Here is a 22,604-nt window from a genome sequence, read left to right on the forward strand (position 1 = left end):
ATGACATACCATGGCTGAGAGTCTATGTTATGGGACCTTCTGTGACTGCCACAACTGTAGTGTCACAGTAAAGGCTGTGAATTGCTGTTATGAAAACATTTGCTGTAACTTGCATAATTAAATGAAACTGCCAGCAAAGCTTTCTAAAATACTTAGGAGATGACACACAAATAAATACATTTCAAAGTCTGTATTATGTTCCAGAGTTTGTTTTGTAATAAATTGCATTGCACAGTGCCAGAAATTACTTCTTGACCTGCTCAAATTCCTACATAAGTGACTGACATCACTGTAAATTGATCCAAATTTATAATAAAATAACTTTTATTTTAGACATGTATACTTGTGTAGTGCTTTGAATTTATGCAGAAGGTAAAATTTCAGCTGCGTACAGCTTCTCCTTCACACAACTCAGAAAGGGACATACTAGACATAAATTAGTGGTCAGAACTTGAATGAGCAGAAGTATGCCCAAGAGTATTGCTAGTGGTCTTACAGGAGAGCCTTGTATGAGAAAAATTTTGGTAAGAGTAGGTTATCATTTCTAACAAAAAGAGGAAAAATCAGGGCAAAGGAATGAGTGGAGGGAGGCTGTGGGAGCCAGTATTGAAGCTGAGGGAAGTTATTGCAAAGATACAGGCTGGCTAGCAATGTGTGGGCCTCAAGAATGAGGACAAGGATTACTCTGAACCTGCAGAAGTGGGATTGGAATTTTGAGAACAAGTTCAAGAATTCAATAAATGTTTGGTCAGCTTTTAAGAAATTATAGGTCTTAAACTAAAAATCCATAAAACAAAATTCTGAAAGTCATTCCATGAAAGTATCAGTCAAACCCGTAGATGTACCTGGCAAAAGTGGCCTCTTTTTGTATATGAGCAAGCAGTTATATGTCCAAGTTCTTTATTTAGGGAAATTAGGTCTGCAGTGGAGCCCACAAACTACACCAATCCAATTCTCTCTATTAATACATTTAAAATCAAAAGATGGAATAAAATTGGACTACTCACAGTGGAAAAATGACTATTTCAAATAACCTTCTACCAGTTTTATTTATGCCTTCTAGCACTTCAAAATTTCATGCAGAAAATGCTTAAAGAAAGGACACCCTTGACAGCTGAAGATGGTAAATAAAAAAAGAAAAAATGATCAACAGGAGAGAACATCTGAATGGCTTGTTGAATATCATCAAAACGCAACGTATCCCTTCTGATGTAATAGTCATACCAGCAAGGTTTGCAAGGGAAGTTACTTACATCAAATAACTTCTCTATGTACATTTCCTCATTGACCTTTTCTCGAAGTATATCCTGGTTTTGTCGAACAAACATAATGTAGGTGTCTGCTAGATCCATCCCTGGTTTCTGTGGAGACATAAAGTAAGGGAGAAAGTAGTGGGAAAAGAAGGAGATAGACCACTCAACAATTGAGACTTATAAGCAGTTATGCTTAAACATATGAAAACTGAGATTATGTTACAATGTTCACACATGTATAAACTGTATTTACTAAATCTGCTGTGAATTCTGGGTTAGTTACCAAGTTCAGGAGGGTTCACTATTAATAAATTTCTCAGTGTTATAATTTATGGATGCTTGCAGTCACAAATCTACATTGCCATATGTAATGGAATGAAGTCTCGGCTCTGGCAATTTCAATGGCAAACTTGGACATTTTCTCCTTTTTCGTCAGTGAGGCTCTCATAGCTACTCCACCCTCAAGGTCCAGATACTGCTATCACATTCAGAAAATAGTTTAAAAAAGCATTTGGTTCCTTTTTAATTGCCTCAGATTTGTTGCTATTTACTTTCAATGTACAGCTGAATTTTATGTTTGAGGTTAGCTTCTACTAATTCCGATTCAAACTAAGTTCAAGCATTTTCCCAAGAGCAACGGCATAAAAAGGTTGGTATGTGAGTAGACCTGTACCCCTATTTTTCTGAAACTGTTGTACTGGCACAATTAGCTCAGAGGATGACTAGGGAAGGGCTGAAATGTTTCCCTTCTTGTACCGATCTCTGTTCTGTATGAATAGCAGAGTAGGAATAATTTTCATATCACACTCCCAAACATGGGACAGGCTAGGACATGTGGTCTGTATGTGATACTGTGTCGGGTCAGCCAGAGTGGTGGCTGAAACTGCTCTCTCCTGCCCAGCTGAGACTTCTGGACCTCTGTAGCCACTGTTGCACACTAAAGTCCCTAACAGCCTGCAACACCCCTTTTCCTGGCAGCATATGCAGAGCTGGTCAGGAGTTCATCTTTCTTGAACAGGAACCAAGAATGAACATAAGCACTTTGGAAAGTCTTCTGGAAATGCTCTGTGTGAGCAAGTTTGCAAAAGTATCACTTGCTCCCAAATAATAGTTTTTAAAGTTCATCATGCAAAAGAAGGCTAAGTTTTATAATACTTTACAGCAAGCCTTAGCACAAAGTTATTTATAAAGAATTCCAATTTGGCCAAGACTGACTCTGCACAGACTAATTAACAGCTCTAGGGAAGGAGGACAAAAGCAGCTATACCCAGCCCCTGAATTCCCAGGCATAAGTTGTCTCTATTTCTTAGAGGCTATCATTGTCTGAAAACAGCATACATACAAAGCTGTAAGAGTAAAATATTTAGCATATTTTAAAGTCCTGTATGCATAAACATGCTCATATAGTTAAATAGATACATATTGAGGCTTCCTTTCTACTCTACAAGAGGATAACTTTTAATTTTCCTCATTCCTTATTATCTTGTATGTAATATATTATAATGTATATGAACAGGTCTGAGCACAAGAGGGAAGGAAAGGTGCAACATGTCCAAACTAATACCCGTCCAGAAACTGCCATTCAGTAATAGGATGAGAGCATTCGCCCCTCAAAACTGCAGTGAGTGAAACCTCCTGGATCATGAGCTGCATCTCTTTTTTCCTGAATCTACATGTATAGGAATATGATCTAAAATAAGAAGGTTTTCTTTTTCATTTATACATGTGCATCAATGGCAGTTTCATTTCTTAAAAGTAACAGTTAAATGTGGAATGATGGCCTGGTTTAACACTCCTAGCATCTCCAAAACTCACACTGAAAAACTGAAATGTCTCCTGCACATTTGGATTGGTCATTCCAGAGGCAATGAAAGTTAATTTCAAAAACTTATCACATACATACATGCCTACATGAAACTCTTCAGAGGAAAGCAGGACCATTTATATTTACATTCAAGTTACACACCTTGATCCTAAGCACAGAAATGAAAACGTAAGATTACAATAGATGAAACAGTTTTCTGTTGGAAAACCTGGTTCACAGAAATCAACAGATTTCTTTCATAAAAATGTGCCTTCATTATAAAGTGACAGAAATGTTTTTAGATAAACTAAATCATAAAGTGAAGGAGACTTAAAACAGAAAGCTCCATATCTTACCTTAGTATACTCATTTGTCATGGTATAAAAGAATACAACCAGCGTTGAAACCTTATGTACTTTCTAAAACCTGATTAACAATTTATGGGAGTTGGACTAGCTTTAACTTGGAGGGATAATGGGAAAATATTTTGAAATCTCCAGGGGTAGGTGAAGGAGATAATCTAACAAACGAAAGGCTGATTATAGTTCTTGAAGATATATATTCAAATGTATAAATGAATCTACCATTGAATGCTAAAACCTAATGGTTCCCCGATTCATGCAATTTTTTCTTTTACTACGTTCAATAAAAAATGTTGATCCTGCAGACAGCCAAACCTGAAGAATAACCTTTCCCATCAGCATTAACTCTTCCCTTATCTTTGAGATGTTTACCTAGTCTTGAAGCTGTGACATATGGGAATTTCACACCTAGTGAATATATTTTCATGTAGCTTGTGGCACAGGAGGGTAATCATTAAAAGAATATACACAAGTAAGTGTAACTGCAACAGCTGGTGACATTTACCAATTAGAATTACAGTTCTTTAAAACACTTCATCCTTCTTTAATGTGTGCAGGATAATTATCTTTGAAATTGCTGTGGAAAAAAAAATTAATTTTCCTTTTAAACAGTGTCTTCCCACAGTAGAAATATGTCTGGGTAAGGAAGATTATCAATACTCCAACAGTATGACTGTCTGTTTTAAAATCTCACCAAAATCATTGCAAGATACTTCATTATCTCTTCATAATGCATGCATTGACTTTACTTGTTTTCTCTAAATGTGAAAGAAGAAAAGAAAGCATCAAAACAGGCTTAGTGCTATATATTTCAGTTTTAACTTTTTTTAATAGGGATTATGTATTTGATGGGGACCTCTGATTACACGATCCTCTATTGCTCTATTCTGGACTATTAAACTTCAGAAAAAAACCCCAGATTAATGTAGACTAAAAAAAACAAGCAACAATTAAGCAATTGGATGTACCTTAAAAGAAAAACAGACAGAAATTGACATATATTTCATGCAACTCTCACAAGGGGCATTTCATTACTAATATCAGACAGATTTAAGCAACTCAGTCTCCACATCTATACCCAATATAAAAAATTCTGTTTCTCTGAATCTCTGGCAGAACATCTGCTGAGTTAATGGGAGAGAGTTATTTGCACATCTTTGGGAGAAGAATTTAACCTGGTATATTTATCCAGATAAGTGTAAAAAAAGGTATTCTGCCTGAAAACTTCCCCAAGAAAAAAAGTGGGTTTTTATGATAGATAAAAAGTTATTGTAGGTTTGTTTTATTCAGAACAGCAGACAAGATGTTTTGCCTATCTGAAAATGAAAGACAACCAAACAAAGAGATGAATAGAGAAACTGGAAACACAAAGACATCAAATAAAATACCAGGAAATGAAGAGTTGTAAATAGGGTTACTTTGTCACTGGTTACACAAGTAACTGAATACACTGGCGAGTGAATGAGTTTAAACAAGGGTGTAGGCTTCAGCACATTCTTTTTTAGGGTTAATCACTAGTTAACCTGGCAAGATGAACATGCTGTTTGGGGGGAAAAAAAAAAACCTTGTTAATTATATACTGCAAGTGCTCTTACTTCCTGCTGCTGCACCTAATCCCACAGGTGCAGGTTGTCTCTTTTACTATTCACTGGTAGGTGGGTCCAGATCGACAGGCACTTTTTCATAGCAACAAATTCAGATAAAGAAGAAACAGCTTAACTTTCCCCCTTTAAACTGGAAAACACTATCATAGTGTCTATTTAATAAGAAGTCAAATTTCAAAATACATTATTCCAGTTTCCAAGATGATGTAGAAGCTGTATTATGATTGACATACATTGCTTCCACTGGCAAAATTTGCCTGAGGCACCTAGTCAAAAGTAATGCTGCATTGCCTTGATTTCCAGGCATTCAAATATTTTGCTGCCGAAAGGTTTGCAACAAGCTTAATACTGCCATGAAGATTAGGCTCTTCCCACAGGAGAGATACACCCATGTTTCTGTGCATTTTTTTGCAATACTGCAGTCTGTCACAAATCTCAATAAAAAATGTAAATACTTGAGTGATGGTTATTCTCACTTTGGCATTTGTCACAGAACATTTCTTAGCATCAGAGAGTATTAAACAAACTTGTACCCTTGATATGACCAAGAAAAAACCCCTATTTTTACTGAGTTGCTATCCTGTCAAAGCATTAATGCTTCAAAGATGAGAACAGATGTTAGAGTCTAACTATATAATAACAAACTTCATCCCATTTTGTGTTTGCTCTCCTCTCCACCCCCTTCCCCTCCCCTGCATCCTGGAGGGAGACGTTTTAACTACAGCGTGGATGTAACAATGAAATGAAAAGGAGTGATGAGCTGGAGGGGGTTATTGTGAGAACACAGGAGCTCCTTATTCAGTGTCCACCACCAAATGAAAGAGCACGTTAGAAAATTTCACTGCCTGAAATTTCTCCTCTAAATACTGCAAGGCTCATCACTTGGGCTTTGGAATGACAGAATTAAAATATCATTAAAATATTTCTGGAATAGAAACTACTTGTACTCATGACAATATCCTCTCTCCCTTCATTTGTTACAAATGAAAATACATAAGCCAGGCAAGAAGATATATCATTCGTATAATCAATCTATTATAAAGGTAACATTTTATTCTCACATGGTTATCAAAATAATATTTTTCTTAAACGAAAAAATACAATGCATTTTCCCTGCCTCTAAAACATCTTACAGGAGAAAAAACAACCTTGGCAAAGGCCAAAATTGTATTTTGAGAACTGTCATGCAGAATTTAAGCTGTGATTCTGCACTGCAAGCATTTATGCAAACACATTTTCATATATGTGTAGTTTCACTGCAATCATGGGGCAACAGAGGCATGCAAGCATCTGCACCAGGATCTTGATTCTGTAGTGCAAAAGGTCTTCGAAATGCTACAGTTCCTATGACAAAATTAGGTATTAAAGTATCCTTTTCCCCTGAAAATAACTATGTTCTACTATGTTATTTTACTTTCCTATTGATTAGCAGCCATCCTTCTGATCTCAATTTAAGAGGTATCTCAAAAATACTGCTGACTTAAAACAAATGATGGGCCAGTTCCCAGGTTTGGCTAATCAGAGGAAGAGGAGGAGGAAGGCAGGAGAAGCCCTGAGCATGAGGATAATGACTATTATGTACTCTTCATTTTTAAATAGAGGTCTCCAAGTAAATCCGCCTTAAAAATGAATGGCACAGTATGGCCACACCTGAATAAACTGATTTCCCAGAAAAAGTAGTTTGTTTCTTAAAACCAGCTAAATGAGGCCATGCAGTACAAGTGTGATATTTGGAAATGGAGGTATCTGGAAGGTCCCAATGTGTATCTGCCTGGTAGGAGGCAGAGTTCCTACTTTGGCCTCTACAGGACCCCATAAGTCAAATGCTGGCACATGTGTGAGGCCCCTTTTCATACCTTTGATCCCCGCATAAAGGCAAGAGCGGAGTGAGAGGACTGGCATTGTGTGAGCTGTGCACTGCTGTCAGCCCTGGGTCCTTCAAATGGCCTCTCTACACTTGGTATGACAGGTGGCCTACATGAAGTGAGGGAGGATTAGGTTCCTTCTGTGGCCTCTAAATGACTGGCATAGATTACTGGCTCCTACAAAGGGATTTAAACATACCTTTCTGAACAAAAAGCAGTATATACATATGCATGTAACTGGATGCTCAATTTGTATGAGTAATTGCTCTGGTTATATTTGTAAATGAGGCAAATGTGTGTAGAAATGACCAGCTAGAGACACAATTATTTGTGTGCAAAACTGACTTACATGATGAGAAACTGAACACAATGAAATTATCTACATGATTGAGGAATAATAATAATTTGAGATTAACAATATACATTTTTTGCCCTCAATTCTACTGCATTCTTTCCCTATTCTCATTAATTAACTGGCTTTGTGAACAGAATATTAAAAAAAAGACAAAAACTAGACAGGTTGTACTTCTACATCTCCTAAGGATTGATTGGGTTTTAAGAGAAACTAACAAAGAGTTATAGTGCATTTGGGTGAGTTGTTTTTTCAAAAAAAAGTAACCTAAATCAGCTCCTGATTTCCCAAACATCAAAACATAGCATTAACAAGAGAACAAACTGCATTCTTTATGCACTACTTATATTTGTAATGTTTGTGTTATTTTCCTTTGAACATTTGATTTCTTTCATGTGAACAGCAGCCATAATTTCTTTCACTTCAGAGCCTAGCATACTGTGACAATTACCAACAAAAAGAGCACAATAGCAACTAGATTTTTAGGATATCATAAGCCATCATTGTTGTTATTCTTCTCAGTCTATGTTATTTTGCACTGTTCCTAGTATTTCTGTTGGTGTTTCAATTACCAAAACATACACAGTGTCCATATAGCCCTATACATAATGGCTGGGAAAAGCAATGGGAGCTCCTTGTGACTGTGTACACCCCACTTCCTAAAGGGCATTCCAAAAAATGGAGACTTATGTTGAATGTTTTCTTAAACAGGTTCAAAAAAAAAAAGATGAAACTCTTTTTTTGGATGGAGTTATTCGTAATTCTCTGGCAAGATTAATGAATGGAAGGGTAAATAGCAACATTTTTACAAACATATCTGCCAAATGAACTGCAAGTCTGTGTCTACATTTCCCACCCTGGTTCCAAGAAGTTGAGGGATGCCTTCTGGGGAGTATGCATCTTCATGCCCAACTATTTAAGGTCTAAATCCCCTCCCAATATTAATAAAAATAACCTTTTCCTCAAAATGACCAAGAATAATCTAAGGATGTCCTCTTTCTTTTTGAATCCTTTATTATTTCTATTTTTATTTACCTTTTAACTTTTTTATCCCCTTTACCTCTCACCCTCTGTAAAATATTCTGCTATTAGGAAGTATTTCTTTACAGAACAGGTTGTTAGGCGTTGGAATGGGCTGCCCAGGGCAGTGGTGGAGTCCCCATCCCTGGAGGTGTTTAAGAGTTGGGCTGACAGCGCTGAGGGATATGGTGTAGTTAAGAACTGTCAGTGTTATGTTAATGGTTGGGCTAGATGATCTTCAAGGTCTTTTCCAACCTTGATGATTCTGTGATTCTGTGCTCAGTACTACCTTCATTTTCTTGTAACACCTCTTTGGTCTAATTAGTTTCTTCTTATTTCACTATAAACCAGCATATTTTTCCCTCTTTGCCAAATATTGAGCCTGGTAATCAAAGATCAAAAATTCTGTTGAATTCATACACTCCAAAAAACTCCAAAGGCCTTTTGCCCCACCAACTTCCTTCTCTCCAAGATCCACCAAGTGATTAACAGCTCTGTTTCAGGGATCCCAAGGACAGTGCTAAGATGACCCCGTGAGATCCTTGAATGGAGGTGGGGCACAGGGGCAGAATGCAGTCATCTAAAAAAGTGCAATTTTCCACATATTTGCAATTATATCAAAAGAAAGGGCCTACTGTAGTCACCTTTAAGTCACTTTCACACAAGAAATTTTAAACCTTATCAGTTCAAAATACAGCCACACGAGGCATTTAATTAGATTCAGTGCAGGTTCGCTAGGTTACCATCACACGACCAAGAGCTCAGTGTAAATTCCTCACCCTGTGCTGCTCCCCTCTCCACTTCTCACTTCAGATGTGAGCCCAGGAGATGACCTTGTAATGTGATGACTTACAGCCTCCTTTTGCAGTTGCAATTTGTATCTTCCACAACCGCTGATTTTAGCTCCTATTCAGAGAGGACACTTGCTGTCAGTTGTGACAGTAACGTCTCTTCTCAGCCTCAACTGCATTTTCACAACAAGGGGAAGAATGTGAAGGAGCAAAACTAAACCCCAGACTATCAAACTCCTTCAATCCAGGAAAAACATCCTCCAGAATTTGGAATATGTTTCCTTGGTCAGATCCATAGCCTCCTTGAAAGTGCAGTTTACACCTGTAGTTTACAACTGCAGTGCTGTAGTCCAGTTCACATCTTGGGCTGTGGAAGAGGTGTGTGAGATAGCTGAAAAGTAAAGGGGCTGTAAAAGTGCAAGGATCCTGATAGTCTGTCTATAATCTGCTCATCTCTTCAGGCCAAGTGACACCATCCAGCGAATGTGAGAAAGACAACGGGGCTCCAGCAACCACCTCCCTGCTCTGCCTTCCCCTCTCTCCGGAGCAGTGCATCCCTGCGTGACCTGACTCGCAATACTCCCCTGAGCTTGTGGCAAAGGTATTTTTCAGTCTCATCTTTATTGTAAACTTCAGCATCAACGTATCAGGCCAATGGTAAAAGATGACATCTCTTTCTCATAGATATTCTATGTACTTTGGAGAGTTTTTCATGTTACCTAAAAGAAGTCAATGAATTTGTAGTTTCTTCAGTAATTTTTTTCTTTAGGCTTTTGAGTCTTAAGTGCATCACCAACGAACTTCTGGGGCAGCTCCACAGTGCAATATATGAACAGGAGGTATTCTAAATTAACTGGATTTGATATGAGATCGTTCCTTTGAATGCAGGACTGGGCCTACTTTTTTTTCTTTCTTATAAAACACAAGAGCATTTATACAATTCAACAAAAAGTCCACATGTAACTAAATATGAAAAAAATTCTGAAAACATAATCCAAACAGAAATGTTACAATTTGCTATCTTATGAATAAAACAAATATAGCAAAATAACAAATTCCAGAAACAGGTATTTTTCATTTTTAGTATTTAATTTAAGCTTGCGAGTATTATATTTTTAAGTATAGGACTGCTGAAAGGATTTCTGGCCCCCATACAGTCTAGCATATCCAGCGTTCTTCTAGATTTGTAATTTTATTTCTTGTAAGGCCATTAAAATAATAATTTTAGTCATGTTTTTGCTATGCTTGGAAAATTAAGCTTGTTTTAGAATCACATCAAAAAGGGATGAGAACACAGACTTGTGAGAGAACAAAGGATATTTATTGACAGTAATAATGACAATATTTGATAACTTCTTCCTTGCTTTTTTAAAAAGATCTACTATGATACTCTGATAAAAATATTGCAATAGCTGAATTTTGCCTTTATATATAAAAGAGCTCCAACAGCTATCCTTTATAGTTTTTATCTGTGCTACACAAACATTGCATAAGCTATGGTAAATCAAATAGAGATTTAGCAAGCAAGAGATTAAATAAGCAAGATTAGATCCTGAAGTAAGAAATCAATAAATAATGGATATTCAAGTATGATGTTTTTACTTGTTGCTTATCCTGTATATTTGAACAATTTAGCCAAATGATAGAAACATCCCTACAGAAGAGTATCTAAGTTACAATCCTCACTCTTCCACAACTGAAAAAGTACATTGAGAATAACCTTTCTAAGCTTTGCTTTGAGAGTTACTCATTGCTTGAGGGAAATGAAATGTCCTCTAAGGGCTGTAGTGGCTGTTTAAATACTCTGTGTAAAGCTATAATGAATCTCTGTAGGAAAGCAAAATGTCAACAATAAAAAATGTGAGCTACCAAAACCCCTATTTTTTTAAATTTTTATGAACACTAGAAAAAAAAAATTAAAAGGGTTGTACTTACAGGAACGTCGACATATTTTGCAGCTGCTTTCACCTTTAGAAAATTAAAAATAAAACAACACACAGTAAGTGCTTATTACTACAGATTGTGTACCATTTCAGAATTATGCACAGAAAGAAGAACAGAACCATTGTGAGTCCAAACACTTACAGTGAATGAAACTAATGATGAGAAGAAAGTGCCTTCATCGTATCTTGACAATTTAGACAGCACACCTTCTAACACTGAAACAACCTGGAGGAAAAGCACAGAGAAAATCTAAATGCACAATATGAAAATTAAATATTTGGAATGGGAATGTGAGTTTGTCTTCTTCAGATGTTTTTCAGCAGGGCAATGCAAACTGTAAATTTGGTCACTTTCTCCATGTCACAAAGTGCTGAAATCAAGGACAACATTCTTTTCACAGCTTCACCTATCAATAGAAGTAATGGAAATCATTGAACCACTGCAGAAATAGAAACCTAACCCAAAAATTCTCCTGAGGTGGGTCTGCTACCCAACACCACTTTGCTGACTCTAGAACATGTGGTTAAATAGAGGAGTGTGTGTATCCAGCATGTATTTTGGGTAGAAAACACATGTTACTTCCTAGGACCACAGTTTCTAAGACCACAGCTTCAAAGATGATGGAGCACAATTGTTAAAGGTGGTGATCTCAATATCATGTTTCTCTTATCTTTGCTACTGAATAGAAACCCAGCTCTGATTTCACCCAACAGTTTAATAGCAGAAGAGTTTTCTGCCAACAGCATGTGCTGTTGAACTGCTACTACATGTCTAAGAAGGGGCAAGAAAATGTATGCCCCAAGTCTCTGGTATGGTATGGTTCTCCTCCTCCATACTTTCACCTGCAATTCTCTGAGTAGCGTGACTCCTCAGCAAGTGCCATGAAAAGGTGTTTTTGACGAAATTTATTTCTGACAAAAAAAGTCTTATTAAATGCATTAATTATAGCCTTAATCTTTAAGCTCTCCAATATTAGGCTTAAAGCAAACAAATCCCCTTTGTCATGTCCCTCTGTGATGTTTTGTTGAACAAGTAATTCATGGTATATAACAGAAAATATCTGTCAGTTGTATTCGTGTGCATTTACTTTACACATATGAATTGCTTTCCATTTTATATAAAAATTGTTTTAAAAGTCATCCCTTGCTCCCAACACAGTCATTCCCACAACCATGAGTATCATTTTATGAGTGTGAGTACAGAACAAAATTCCATCTGGCATGCTGTTAATGGGCACTGTAACAGTGTCACAACAGTGTCACCTCCAGAGGAACTGAGATCATCACTTTACAATAAGCCCTGCTCTTAACAGTTCAAGGAGCAGGAGCAAGTGCAAAACTACATTTGTCATTTATCAATCTAACCTGTCATATTTACAGTGATTAATTAAGACACCAGTATGTAGGTGCTGATCAAGGAATAAAACCACATCACGAGATAGAGTGGCAGTTGTTTCTGCACCCCATGCACAGTATAATTACAGTCCCTTTATTAGACCAAATACCAGCTTTCTGCTTTGCCATTGCATGCCTGTGAGAAGCTGCTGTTCATACTTTAAGTCATTTTATCTGACTGGCCAGGATTGTTTCTGCAGAAGGGTGTTAAATCTTATTGTGCAAAGATCCACTATGGAAGGGGCTGATCCCACAAACAACATGGTGTCCACGAGGACAACAAATGGTTCTAATACAAGTGGGACATGAAGAGAGCAAAGCACTGCAGTGTCAAGGATGTCCATTTAAATGAAAGGCTTAGTTATGAAGCTGGAAACTTGTTTTCTGAGATCTCAGTGTATGGACATGTGAAGCTCTAAGAGCATTTCTGTGTATAACTCAAATTTTCTGAATTGGTTACCCTGAGACACACTGTGCTTTGTTTCACTGTTTTGTGCTATTCCTGTGATTTGTCAAATGCTTTAGCTTGGTAAGGCTTGTGTGAAAAATGCACAGTATAGTCTACCAAGTAAAGACTCACTGAAGTGGAAGTACTTTTTTCATTTTCATAGATGACTTGCAGCTAAAAACAATGATTGAAACACTTATTCCACTGGAACATGAAGGAAATAATACAGAGGCAAAGGCTTAAAAACAGTGAAAATAGATCAGATGAAAAAAATGAACACACACGGATATCATGCACATTGATGTGCAATTTTCCTGCCCAAAACCAAGACTGAAACATCAGCCTTCCTCTGTACCCTCAAAGGCTTTCTGCCTTGATATAGAAGCAATCAGGATGTCACTGGCATTTCAAATCTCAAGTGAGGAGAAACTGGTTAAGCTTCTAATGATTGGTCAATGACACAGAATATATGCTTCCTATTCCAAGATTTCAACCTCTGGTAATAGTATATGTGATAACTAATAATGCAAATCCCTCTGTATTGACAGCAGTTGTCTCTAGAATTTCTTGTACATATATCCAGGAGGAATATGACTATTCTCTTTCTCCTGTAATCTCAGATATTAAAAAAATTAATCAAAAGGCTTAACTTTTAATATCGATTTGCCCTGATTAAATTCCCCTTTCTTCCTCTTCAATAACACTAAAAACATAAACTGACAGGTTAGTTCGGAGTGATGACAGGCAGCGTATGAAACTCAAAACTGTCGAGTTGAACCATTTGTATTTATGCTTACATCAAAACTTGACTTCAGAGAAAAAATGTGTGGCTTCTATCAGTAAGTGGACACATTTTGCTTAAACTTCTACAACGATTCTACAAAGCCTTCCTCTTCAACTCCTGTGCGAACATGGTGGGTGTCAATCCGAAAAGAGATTCCGGCTCCCCACACCCCCTGCCAGCAAGCTGTGACAAGTGAAAATGAAGGCATGATGAAAATATGACTAGAGTCTTATTTTTTGTCACTAACTCACAAATTGTAAATGTATGGCTTATTTCTCCTACTTTGAAAATTGGATATTTCTGGGTAGTTGCAATGAAGAGATAACAAAACTTCTTATAAAATCTTTCTCTTCTCTTGTTATTTGCTGTGTCCTTCAAACTATTAGGGAATGAAAGCTTTTCCTTTATATCAAGCACTTAAGACTTTTACTGGAGTAGAGGTGTTACAATAACACAAGACATTGTTTAAGTTTTCTTCACTTATTCTCCAAGTCCCTATAACATGTCAAAACATATTTTCTTTTTAAATATAAAAATCTACAAAGTCAATTTCCAGAAATAACAATGTATACAATATTTTTAAATTAAATGGTTTGTGGAACAAAATCTCATTAAAAAGTTATACCGACACTCTGGATGTTGTCCATCTCTAAATACAAAATTTAAATACTACTTAGTGATAGGAAGAAAGTTTTCATGTGAAAAATTAAACAAAAAATAAAACATGCTATTACTTAAGATAATATTGACATAATCAAGTCCTACCAGTTCTACTAGCTGCTAGCAGACATACAGAAGAGAAACTTATCTGATTAGCAGCTTGCACAGAAATTGTTTACCTAATGGGTTATAAAATTTAATTTTGTAAATTCAGTATTATTTGCAGGACTATTATTTACAAATCATGTTGCTATCCCCTCAATCTCACGATCACTGTGTGATCTTTAAAGACATTTCAGAAGTTCAAGAGATATATTTTCTGCTTTATTATGAATTAAAATCTAAATAGTTTTACCTTTGAAACAAGAAGTGATATAATTTCTTTAACAGTTTCTTCAATCAAGTCATCTATTTTTGAATGGTATTGCTGCTGTATTTCAAAAGATAAAGAAACATTAGCATGTATATGAACACACACTTTTATCATAAGTCATAAATGGTACAAAGCTGATAACCCTGCCAGATCAGATTTACTTAAAATTATCATTTTGAACATCAGAAGAACAAACCCTTGAAAATGATCCACCCAATCAACACTTTCTTACATTCTGTGTTGAAAATTTTCCCATGTACACTGTTGAGTTAAGCAGCTAATAGGGTTATTATTTAGATGAATTGAGTTCTTATTCTTATTCAGGCGAAGGAATGTGAAGGATACTTTTTGTCTTCTCCTATATAATTAAGGTGGCCATGTATTTTTTTCTAAAGGGTTGGTTTAGCTGGAGAAGCAAAAAGACTAGAATAAGATTTAATTAATACAGCATTTCATGTCTGACAACTCTCATTCATAAGTTATTTTAAATGTTCTCTAGAAATAAAATGAGCTCCAATTGTTCATCCTAAAAGAGCCTTTCTGTTAGCACAGTGAGCTGCAGTTTATACAAATCTTACAATATGGTCAAGCAAGGGCAAAATTAAAATTTCATCAACAAAGCAGAATAGATGGTAACAAATTAATAGGCCATAAAAGGCATAATAAACCAGACTTCATTCTCCATAGCTTTTTTCTTTTGCTTTTTCATAAAGAAGGTGCCTTTAAGTAAATGCTTTTAAAATAAATCTGAAAGACTTTTTAGATAATTCTACAGAGTTCCCTCCTGAAATTAACAGCAACTAGGGATCCCATTCTGTCAAGGAGGCACATCAATTTAAACAGTAATTCTTCCTTTAGAAACATTTATCTGACAGCAAAGATTGCCCCCAATAGCCACTTCACAGAAAATGTGACTTGTAAAGACTAACCCTATCTTCATAGTTCAAGGCTACTTGGAACAGCTTACAGCATAATGCTCAGAGTAAAAGTACTGAGGTCAGTATAAACATTAGCCTAACTTAGCAGCTGCCAGCTGAATAGTTTTCAGAGTTGTAAGTTTTCAAAGGCAATTTTTTGTCCGTCTCAGAGTTGCCATACAAACCAAAACATTAAATCTGATGTGCTTAATATATTTAGGAATGCTTTTCTAAATAACACACCTACCGAACTTATAAATTCAGAGAGAGTAAAACTATGAAATGTGTTTGCCTGCACATATGTATCTGTTCCCAGTACCAACACCAAGCGTGCTAATTTTTGGTTTTAATTTCTTTTGAAGTTTAAAACCACTTAAAAAATGTGAATACATGTCTCAGACAAACATCAGCAGACATCCTGGAAGTCTGAAAGAATGTATTAGAAATACATCAAAGAATTTTCCATGGTTCCAGATATATTTTATTCTAATCATATTAATGTCTTGACCAATGTAATATTCTCTTGATACGCTAAGGACTTCACCCCAAACTGTCTGACATCTGTTGCTTACACAGTCTTCAGAAGGCAATCGTTTCTTACTCTCTGAAAACAATAAATTATTATTCTCCCACAGATGCATGTCAAAACCATACATATTCCTATGGTCCATGAAAAATCAGTGGTCCCTCCCATAAAGTGTTTGCAATTTTACCTCCACAGCACATTAAATTAACTAAGATCAGTTCCTATATTTTTGCTTTTTTAATTTTTATTTTCTTTTTTTGTTTGTTTTTTAATCTCACCATACAGCAAATACAATTTTGTAGGAATGGAATATAACCAGTAACTTCACTGTGTGACCAAGAAAAACAAAAACTAAATCAAATTATTCAAAAATCACAAGCTTCCAAAATCATGACATTTAATTAGAAATAATTTAAATTTTTTTAAATCTGACTTTAATTTTCTTTTATTCAAGAGCTATTTTGCAAACTATGAAATCATACATTTTTTAACCCACTCCTCCCCAATGCCAACTTCCACTAAAACAGCCACCCCTGACAAAAGAAAACTTCAGATCCTTGTGGAAGATTATTTGACTTCAGGAGACAGGCTTTAAGAAGACGACAAATGCCGTAGAATTTGTGATAAAATTGTATGAGCTGACAATGCTGTATGCATGATCCTGAAATCAGCACCTGTAGGACTGCAGCTTTTCTGTTTCTGTCAAGCTTGCTCAGTGAGAGCAGACAAATCTACATCTTTTCTAAACACATTTATGGATAGTTGTTCCTTTCTACTCCTCTGCTGGCTGATGTGATCACAATCCACATGGAGTCTGAATCTAGAGAAGTCAGCTCCCACAGCTAGATAATTTGAATACACGTTGTAGAGCCTTTCAGCATCATCCCAAAGCCCCTGAAGGGGGCTCCTCCTTTCCATCTGCCCTAGAGTAACTTCCAGTAAAATATGAAATACAGCTGCAGCTGTAGGAGGTACATGGGAGAAAACTATGCTTAGTGGCAAAGCGTGTCAGGAGATGTAACCAAACAGGGCTGTCTTTTGAGGACAATCCAGCTGGTCTTCCAAAAGTGGTTGTCTGCTCCTAGTAGCATTTGGAACGAGACAAAGTATTTTAGCGCCTTTTGACACTTGTGGTTTTGGAGTTTGTTCCTAAATCCTGTGATGGTTAGCTGAGAACTGTAACTTGCTCATTTCTACAATATATTCAATTTTATTTTCCATTCTACCTCACTATCTTCCAATATTGGAGTTAGTTTTTTAATTACTTTTTTTCAAGATTTTTAAGCTAACTTTCCTTTGTTTGTTTTAAGGTTGAATGGCTGTGAAAATAAATTGCGCACGGTCATCTGAATGGAAATTGATACTGCCAACATATAACATTACAATATTACATACATATTAAATTGTGTCTGCACTTCTACAGTTAGTCTGAGATAAGGCGATTCTCCCCTGGACCTGCTTCTTAAACCCTCCTAAGGCAACTGCCAACGAATGCAGAAGGCATCCAGCCAGCTGAGCTCTCTTTAAACACAATGTACTGATCATGCCTGTAACCAGATCATGCTGTGCTTCTCTTAAGATGATACCCAGAAGGCAAGGAGAGGAGGGAGCTCCCTCCTGAATGGCAGACTTAGTGACTCTTTATGAGAGTGGGCTTAACTGGCAGGCATTTGGGAAAATGGTGAGCAGTGCATGAAGTAACGTAGGAAAACTTGGGGATTCAATCAAATTTAAACTCTAAACTCAAGGTGGCTATGATTGCTAACCATGACTAGAATGCCCTAGTTACATGGTAGGTAAGAACTCCCTCCTATCCAATAAGTCAGGGTGAAAACTTCCTGCATCTGACTCTACTTGAACAAGATATACAACTGCTTATAGCTCCATATAGGGAATAAAAAGATCATGCTGTAGTCAAGGAGATGTTTGAGTCTAGCTGTTGAATTAAATAACACGTTCCATCACTTGCAGAGGAAGTTCTAGAAACTGTCAGATAGATATTCAGTGTTAAGTTTTAGGTGAACGAAGAGCCCTTTAAAAATTCTAACACAGGGCTTACGGAATGCTTTTCTTGACTGGCATAAAGGACCATGTTCAAAACTAAAATGAAGATGAAAGAGGACAAGAGAAATAAAGGTAATATGGAAAAGTTTTCAAGACCAAGTGGCCAAGTAGGAGTACCTTGAAATGCCAGAGCTCCTGTAGAAGAGTCAGAGATGCAACTGTTTCTGTTATGTGCAGCTCTCCTGCCTGCTTTGACAGATGGTCAGATTCCAGAAGTATCTCACCCAACAAATCTTGAAGCATTTTAAACAACTATGATATTCGCTACAAGCAACCAAAAAGCCATTTTTTCTTCAAAAAGAGCCTTGGGAATGGAAGAAACTAATAGACAATAATTCAAAGTTTATGAGAAAAAAGGAAGTTTCCACATTATCTGATGATTTCTGATACATGAAAAATTTAAGGCTCCTTTGGCTTACTGAATGAATTGGGAAGAAGATTAATTTGGGGATTTTGAAAGAAGTATGTATTTCATCACAGGTATGCTAAATTGTCAAACTCTTGTACTGAAAAGAAGCACTGGGAGCATCTGTGGTCATGGTCAGACCTAGCAGGGAACAAGGCTGTATTTCTGTATTGGTGTTGTGAAGAGTGTATGATGGAGCTTGAAAATCTAGAGAATGGGAAAATTTCAGAAGAGAATCAGGTGAGGGTCTGTAGTCCAAAAGGTAACTGTGAATGCTCAGCTTTGGCTCTGAGGGGGACTGGCTGACAATGTAGGAGGCATCATCCAGAGCAGGCGAAAGGAATGGTGTGACTGTGGAGAACGAGTCTATACTATTTGTCTGCAGGTCTTTATGGAGGTACTGGTATTGCCTGTCCCCAGAGAAGGGTGGGCATGTGTGTATTTGCAGGTTACTGCTTGGACAGTAAGTAAAAGGTGAAATGGCATCACCAGTCTAAGGCAAAGAGTTGCTAGTTGTGGTTTACTTCTGATGAGCCTGAAACAAGTTGTCTGTTGCTCTTTTGCCTCACTGAGGGGTGAAAGAGTCCATAACTTTGTGACTGGGTAAGACAGGACACTGGGTCTGAAAAGCAGAAGAGTGAAGAATTCATCTGGAACCTCCTTAAGAGGATGACCAAGTATAGAAGAATTGAGAAGCTGATGATCAGTCTGTAGCAAGGTGAGGCTGTAAAGGAATTCCGAGGGCTAGGCTATCAAATTAACAAGAAAAGCAATATTACCATTTAAAATAAAAGTGGCTGTTAACCAAAGCAAAAAAACACGTTAAAAAACAAGGAAAACACACTTACCCATTGACTAGCAAACTGGCTCATGTCATGGAAAACCAAAAGGAAAAATAAAGATGACAGGGTAGAACAGGAAAATGATGAATGTCTCATTGAATTGGAAAAAAAAAAGACAATTACATCAAATATGCTAACTTAAAAAGATGAGTCAATAAAATGAAAAGCACAGCACAGAAATGGAAAAATCAACAGAAATAATATGACCAAATAGTGTAAACGTGAAACTGCCCAAAACAGACATACTTTTTGTTGCCAAATTCTGACAAATGTTTTCACCTTCACTCCAAAACCAAATTAAACAATTACACGCATTATCACAGCAAGAACAGTTTTAATTTTATGTTGGTGACGTCACCAGTCTATGCAGTATGCCCTTTTCCACTTCACACTGATGAGAGTGACAACACGGGAAGGACAGTAGTCAGTGAAGTCTCAATATCCTTCAAAAGCACATCAGTGCTCCATTGTGGAGGATCTACAGTTCTGGCAGCAGACTACTGCCAAAATGGCTCCCGTCCTTGGAGACCAAATAAAAAAATCCCGTTAAATTACTTGATTATTTCTTTCCTCTATTTTCACCATGTATACAGGCATGAATTCTGGGTATATGAGCCACTTAAAAACAAACCTTACTCATTTAAAACCTGGCTGCAAAGCACAATGTCTTGGCTCTATTTTACTATTATAAAAGAGTCCTGAAGTGGGCTGTTTCTCTGCTGCAACCTAAGAGAAATTCCCAGAGGGGCTGTGAGTCAAGAAATCCTCTGAATGTTCAACAGACACAGGTCAAAGCAAATAAATTACAGAAGTACTGTGTCTTCTCTGGTGGGAGATGAGGGGTTGTACCTTGCATGATGCTTCTAGGAAGCAGTCTATGCATGCTCCTGTACAGACAGATTCAGCTAGTTTGAAATTAATCTACTAAGGACTGTCTGCAGTGTGAGATGTTTAAGATTAACTGAACACAGGAATTAAACATACAAAATTCCACTTACCTCTTGCCCCCCATCCAGTATGCAGAGTTTAGCCGTCTGTTTTTTGGCATCAACTAAAACATTAAACATTGTACACAGAGAAGAAGGGATACGCAAGTCCGTTGATTTGTTTGTCTTTTGCAGCTTGAGTTCAAATGCAATTCTTGTTCTGTTTATTAAAACACAATTCATAATATAAGTCTCTCTGGTAATTCTGAACAACCAGTGTATAAATGTATAAACCTCACTAAACGTGTTGGTTTAACAATGTACATGCATGTGAGAACATCTTAGAAACAGAATTCTGTAAGTGCAGAATATCCACCCATTCAATAAACGATTGCATTGATGGTAATCTCAAGGTTCTGCACTGCTTCAGCTAATTCAGTTGAATAATAAAAGTATTATCTTCTTGCATACTAGATAACAATATGCTTCCTTGTATGATGACTAAGAACAATTTAAAGCAATGAAAATACCCCACATTTTCCAGCTCTTCTATGTTAAAATGCAGTTTATCATAGCAAATACTTGTTTCTAAGAAATATAATTAAAAAATCATCTTCTGGCTTTAATAGAAAAAAGAATTGTATTGAAGGAGTTTATTATTAAGCAAATATTAATATTCATATTGAAAAGTAAGATATATCAGGAGATACATAATACAAAAAAACCTGTTTTCTTTTCACATCAGTGTAAATAAGGAGCAATGTCACTACAATAAATTATAATAGTTCAGAATATATATAGAAGTAATGCCTTATTTCCACCCTTATTTTTAAGTGTGGTACCAGAAACTGACACAATATTTTAAGAAGATGGGCACAGAAGCATCCTATTTCCATTTTAAAAAGTCTTACAGATCATATTAATATCATAATAACAATAGAGTAGTTCCATCATTCTTTTCTGAGTTGCTACTGTCTAATACAATCCATCCTATGGATATAATTTATTTTCTTTGTTACCTGATGTACAGTATCTTTGACCACCCTAAAACATATTTAGTGCATTAACACTAGTATGTCATGTATTAACTCTCAAATATTAATACGTTTTATATATTGACACTAGGATAATTCTGTAATATTAATTAAACCTTCATTTATTGCCAGCAGAATATTCTTATTCTCTACAAAAGCAAGCAGCAAAGATGTCAGGATTGGTATCACAGACCAAAAATTGATCCATACGGAATTCTTTTTGTGTTGCCTCTGTGCTAACAATTCTGTTCTCAGCTTCTGGTTGTGATCCTGGCAGCGAGGCATTTTTAACCTATTTTGGGTGTGCCATTGAAATCCACGCAGTCAAATCTGTATGGTGCAAAGTTTTAGATAATGACATGTGGCATTAGATTTATTGCCTAGGAGAAATGCAAGTATTTATATTAACACAATTGCCTTTCCCACATTAATCTGTAATAATCTTTAAAAGACGTAAGATGAATTTGAAAAGATTAATTTTTCAATAAATGATTTTAACTAGTACTAATTATATACATTTTTGTATTTTAGTCCTGTTGATAAGAGTCCCAGTATAAAGATTCTTTCATTTTTTTCCAGGCTCGAAGTCAATATAATCAATATATGCTACTGCTTTTATGGTTGTTAAGACTAAGATTACACTGGTAGTGTCCCAGTTCTCTGAGATTTCATCATTTTTCTAAGCTTTGTTAGATATTTGTAGTTGACTGAGCTTCTATGCCAAATTCTTTAGAGCTGATGGATGTAAGCTTACATGACATCAATCTTAGTAGATGTCTCATATCTTCCTTTGCTACAGAGCTTAAACTTTTATTCCATTTACTATATCATCCTCCTTCCAAAATCAAATAGAAACATTTGTGAAATGCTTCTGCCTTTTTAACCATGATTTCATCACTGTAGCTGTAGCAACAGGCTCATACACTAAACCTGAGGTTCTCCTTGTTCCTACCATGTTTAACAGAAAATAACAAAATACTACGTTATCAGATTTAACCTTAGTTTATGCTAAAGGTTCTCTGTTTCTTTAGCCTTCCTTATTAATGTTGTATATTTTCTGACCGACACTATTAAATTGTCTACACTTTCTCTGTTCTTTCCCCATTCTTCTATTTATTTTTTTTAAAAATCAGTACTTTTATATGCCCAGACTGAGCTTTCTCTGTAGGCGGGATCATGGCTTCCGAAGCACCTAATAGGAGATCCCTGTAAATTTTCTAGACATACAGATATTT

The 22,604-nt window shown here is 36.3% G+C and overlaps 1 protein-coding gene across 11 annotated transcripts in view; it reads right to left on the reverse strand.

The window, feature by feature from the left end:
- CADPS2 (calcium dependent secretion activator 2) overlaps positions 1–22,604 on the reverse strand; it is a 322,674-nt gene that overhangs the window by 21,671 nt on the left and 278,399 nt on the right. For 6 of the 11 annotated variants that reach the window (XM_074827608.1, XM_074827604.1, XM_074827606.1 and 3 more), the window contains 6 exons: positions 20,408–20,555; positions 19,416–19,430; positions 14,637–14,711; positions 11,137–11,220; positions 10,987–11,019; positions 1,254–1,361 (listed from right to left, as the gene is read on the reverse strand). In XM_074827608.1, the coding sequence (XP_074683709.1) occupies positions 1,254–1,361; positions 10,987–11,019; positions 11,137–11,220; positions 14,637–14,711; positions 19,416–19,430; positions 20,408–20,555 (463 nt within the window). Of the gene's footprint in view, positions 1–1,253; positions 1,362–10,986; positions 11,020–11,136; positions 11,221–14,636; positions 14,712–19,415; positions 19,501–20,407; positions 20,556–22,604 lie in introns of those variants that run through there. The other 5 variants (XM_074827609.1, XM_074827605.1, XM_074827607.1 and 2 more) reach the window with 2 other exon arrangements.

The sequence above is a fragment of the Strix aluco genome, chromosome 5 (genome assembly GCF_031877795.1).
Source record: "Strix aluco isolate bStrAlu1 chromosome 5, bStrAlu1.hap1, whole genome shotgun sequence".
NCBI classification, from domain to species: domain Eukaryota; kingdom Metazoa; phylum Chordata; class Aves; order Strigiformes; family Strigidae; genus Strix; species Strix aluco.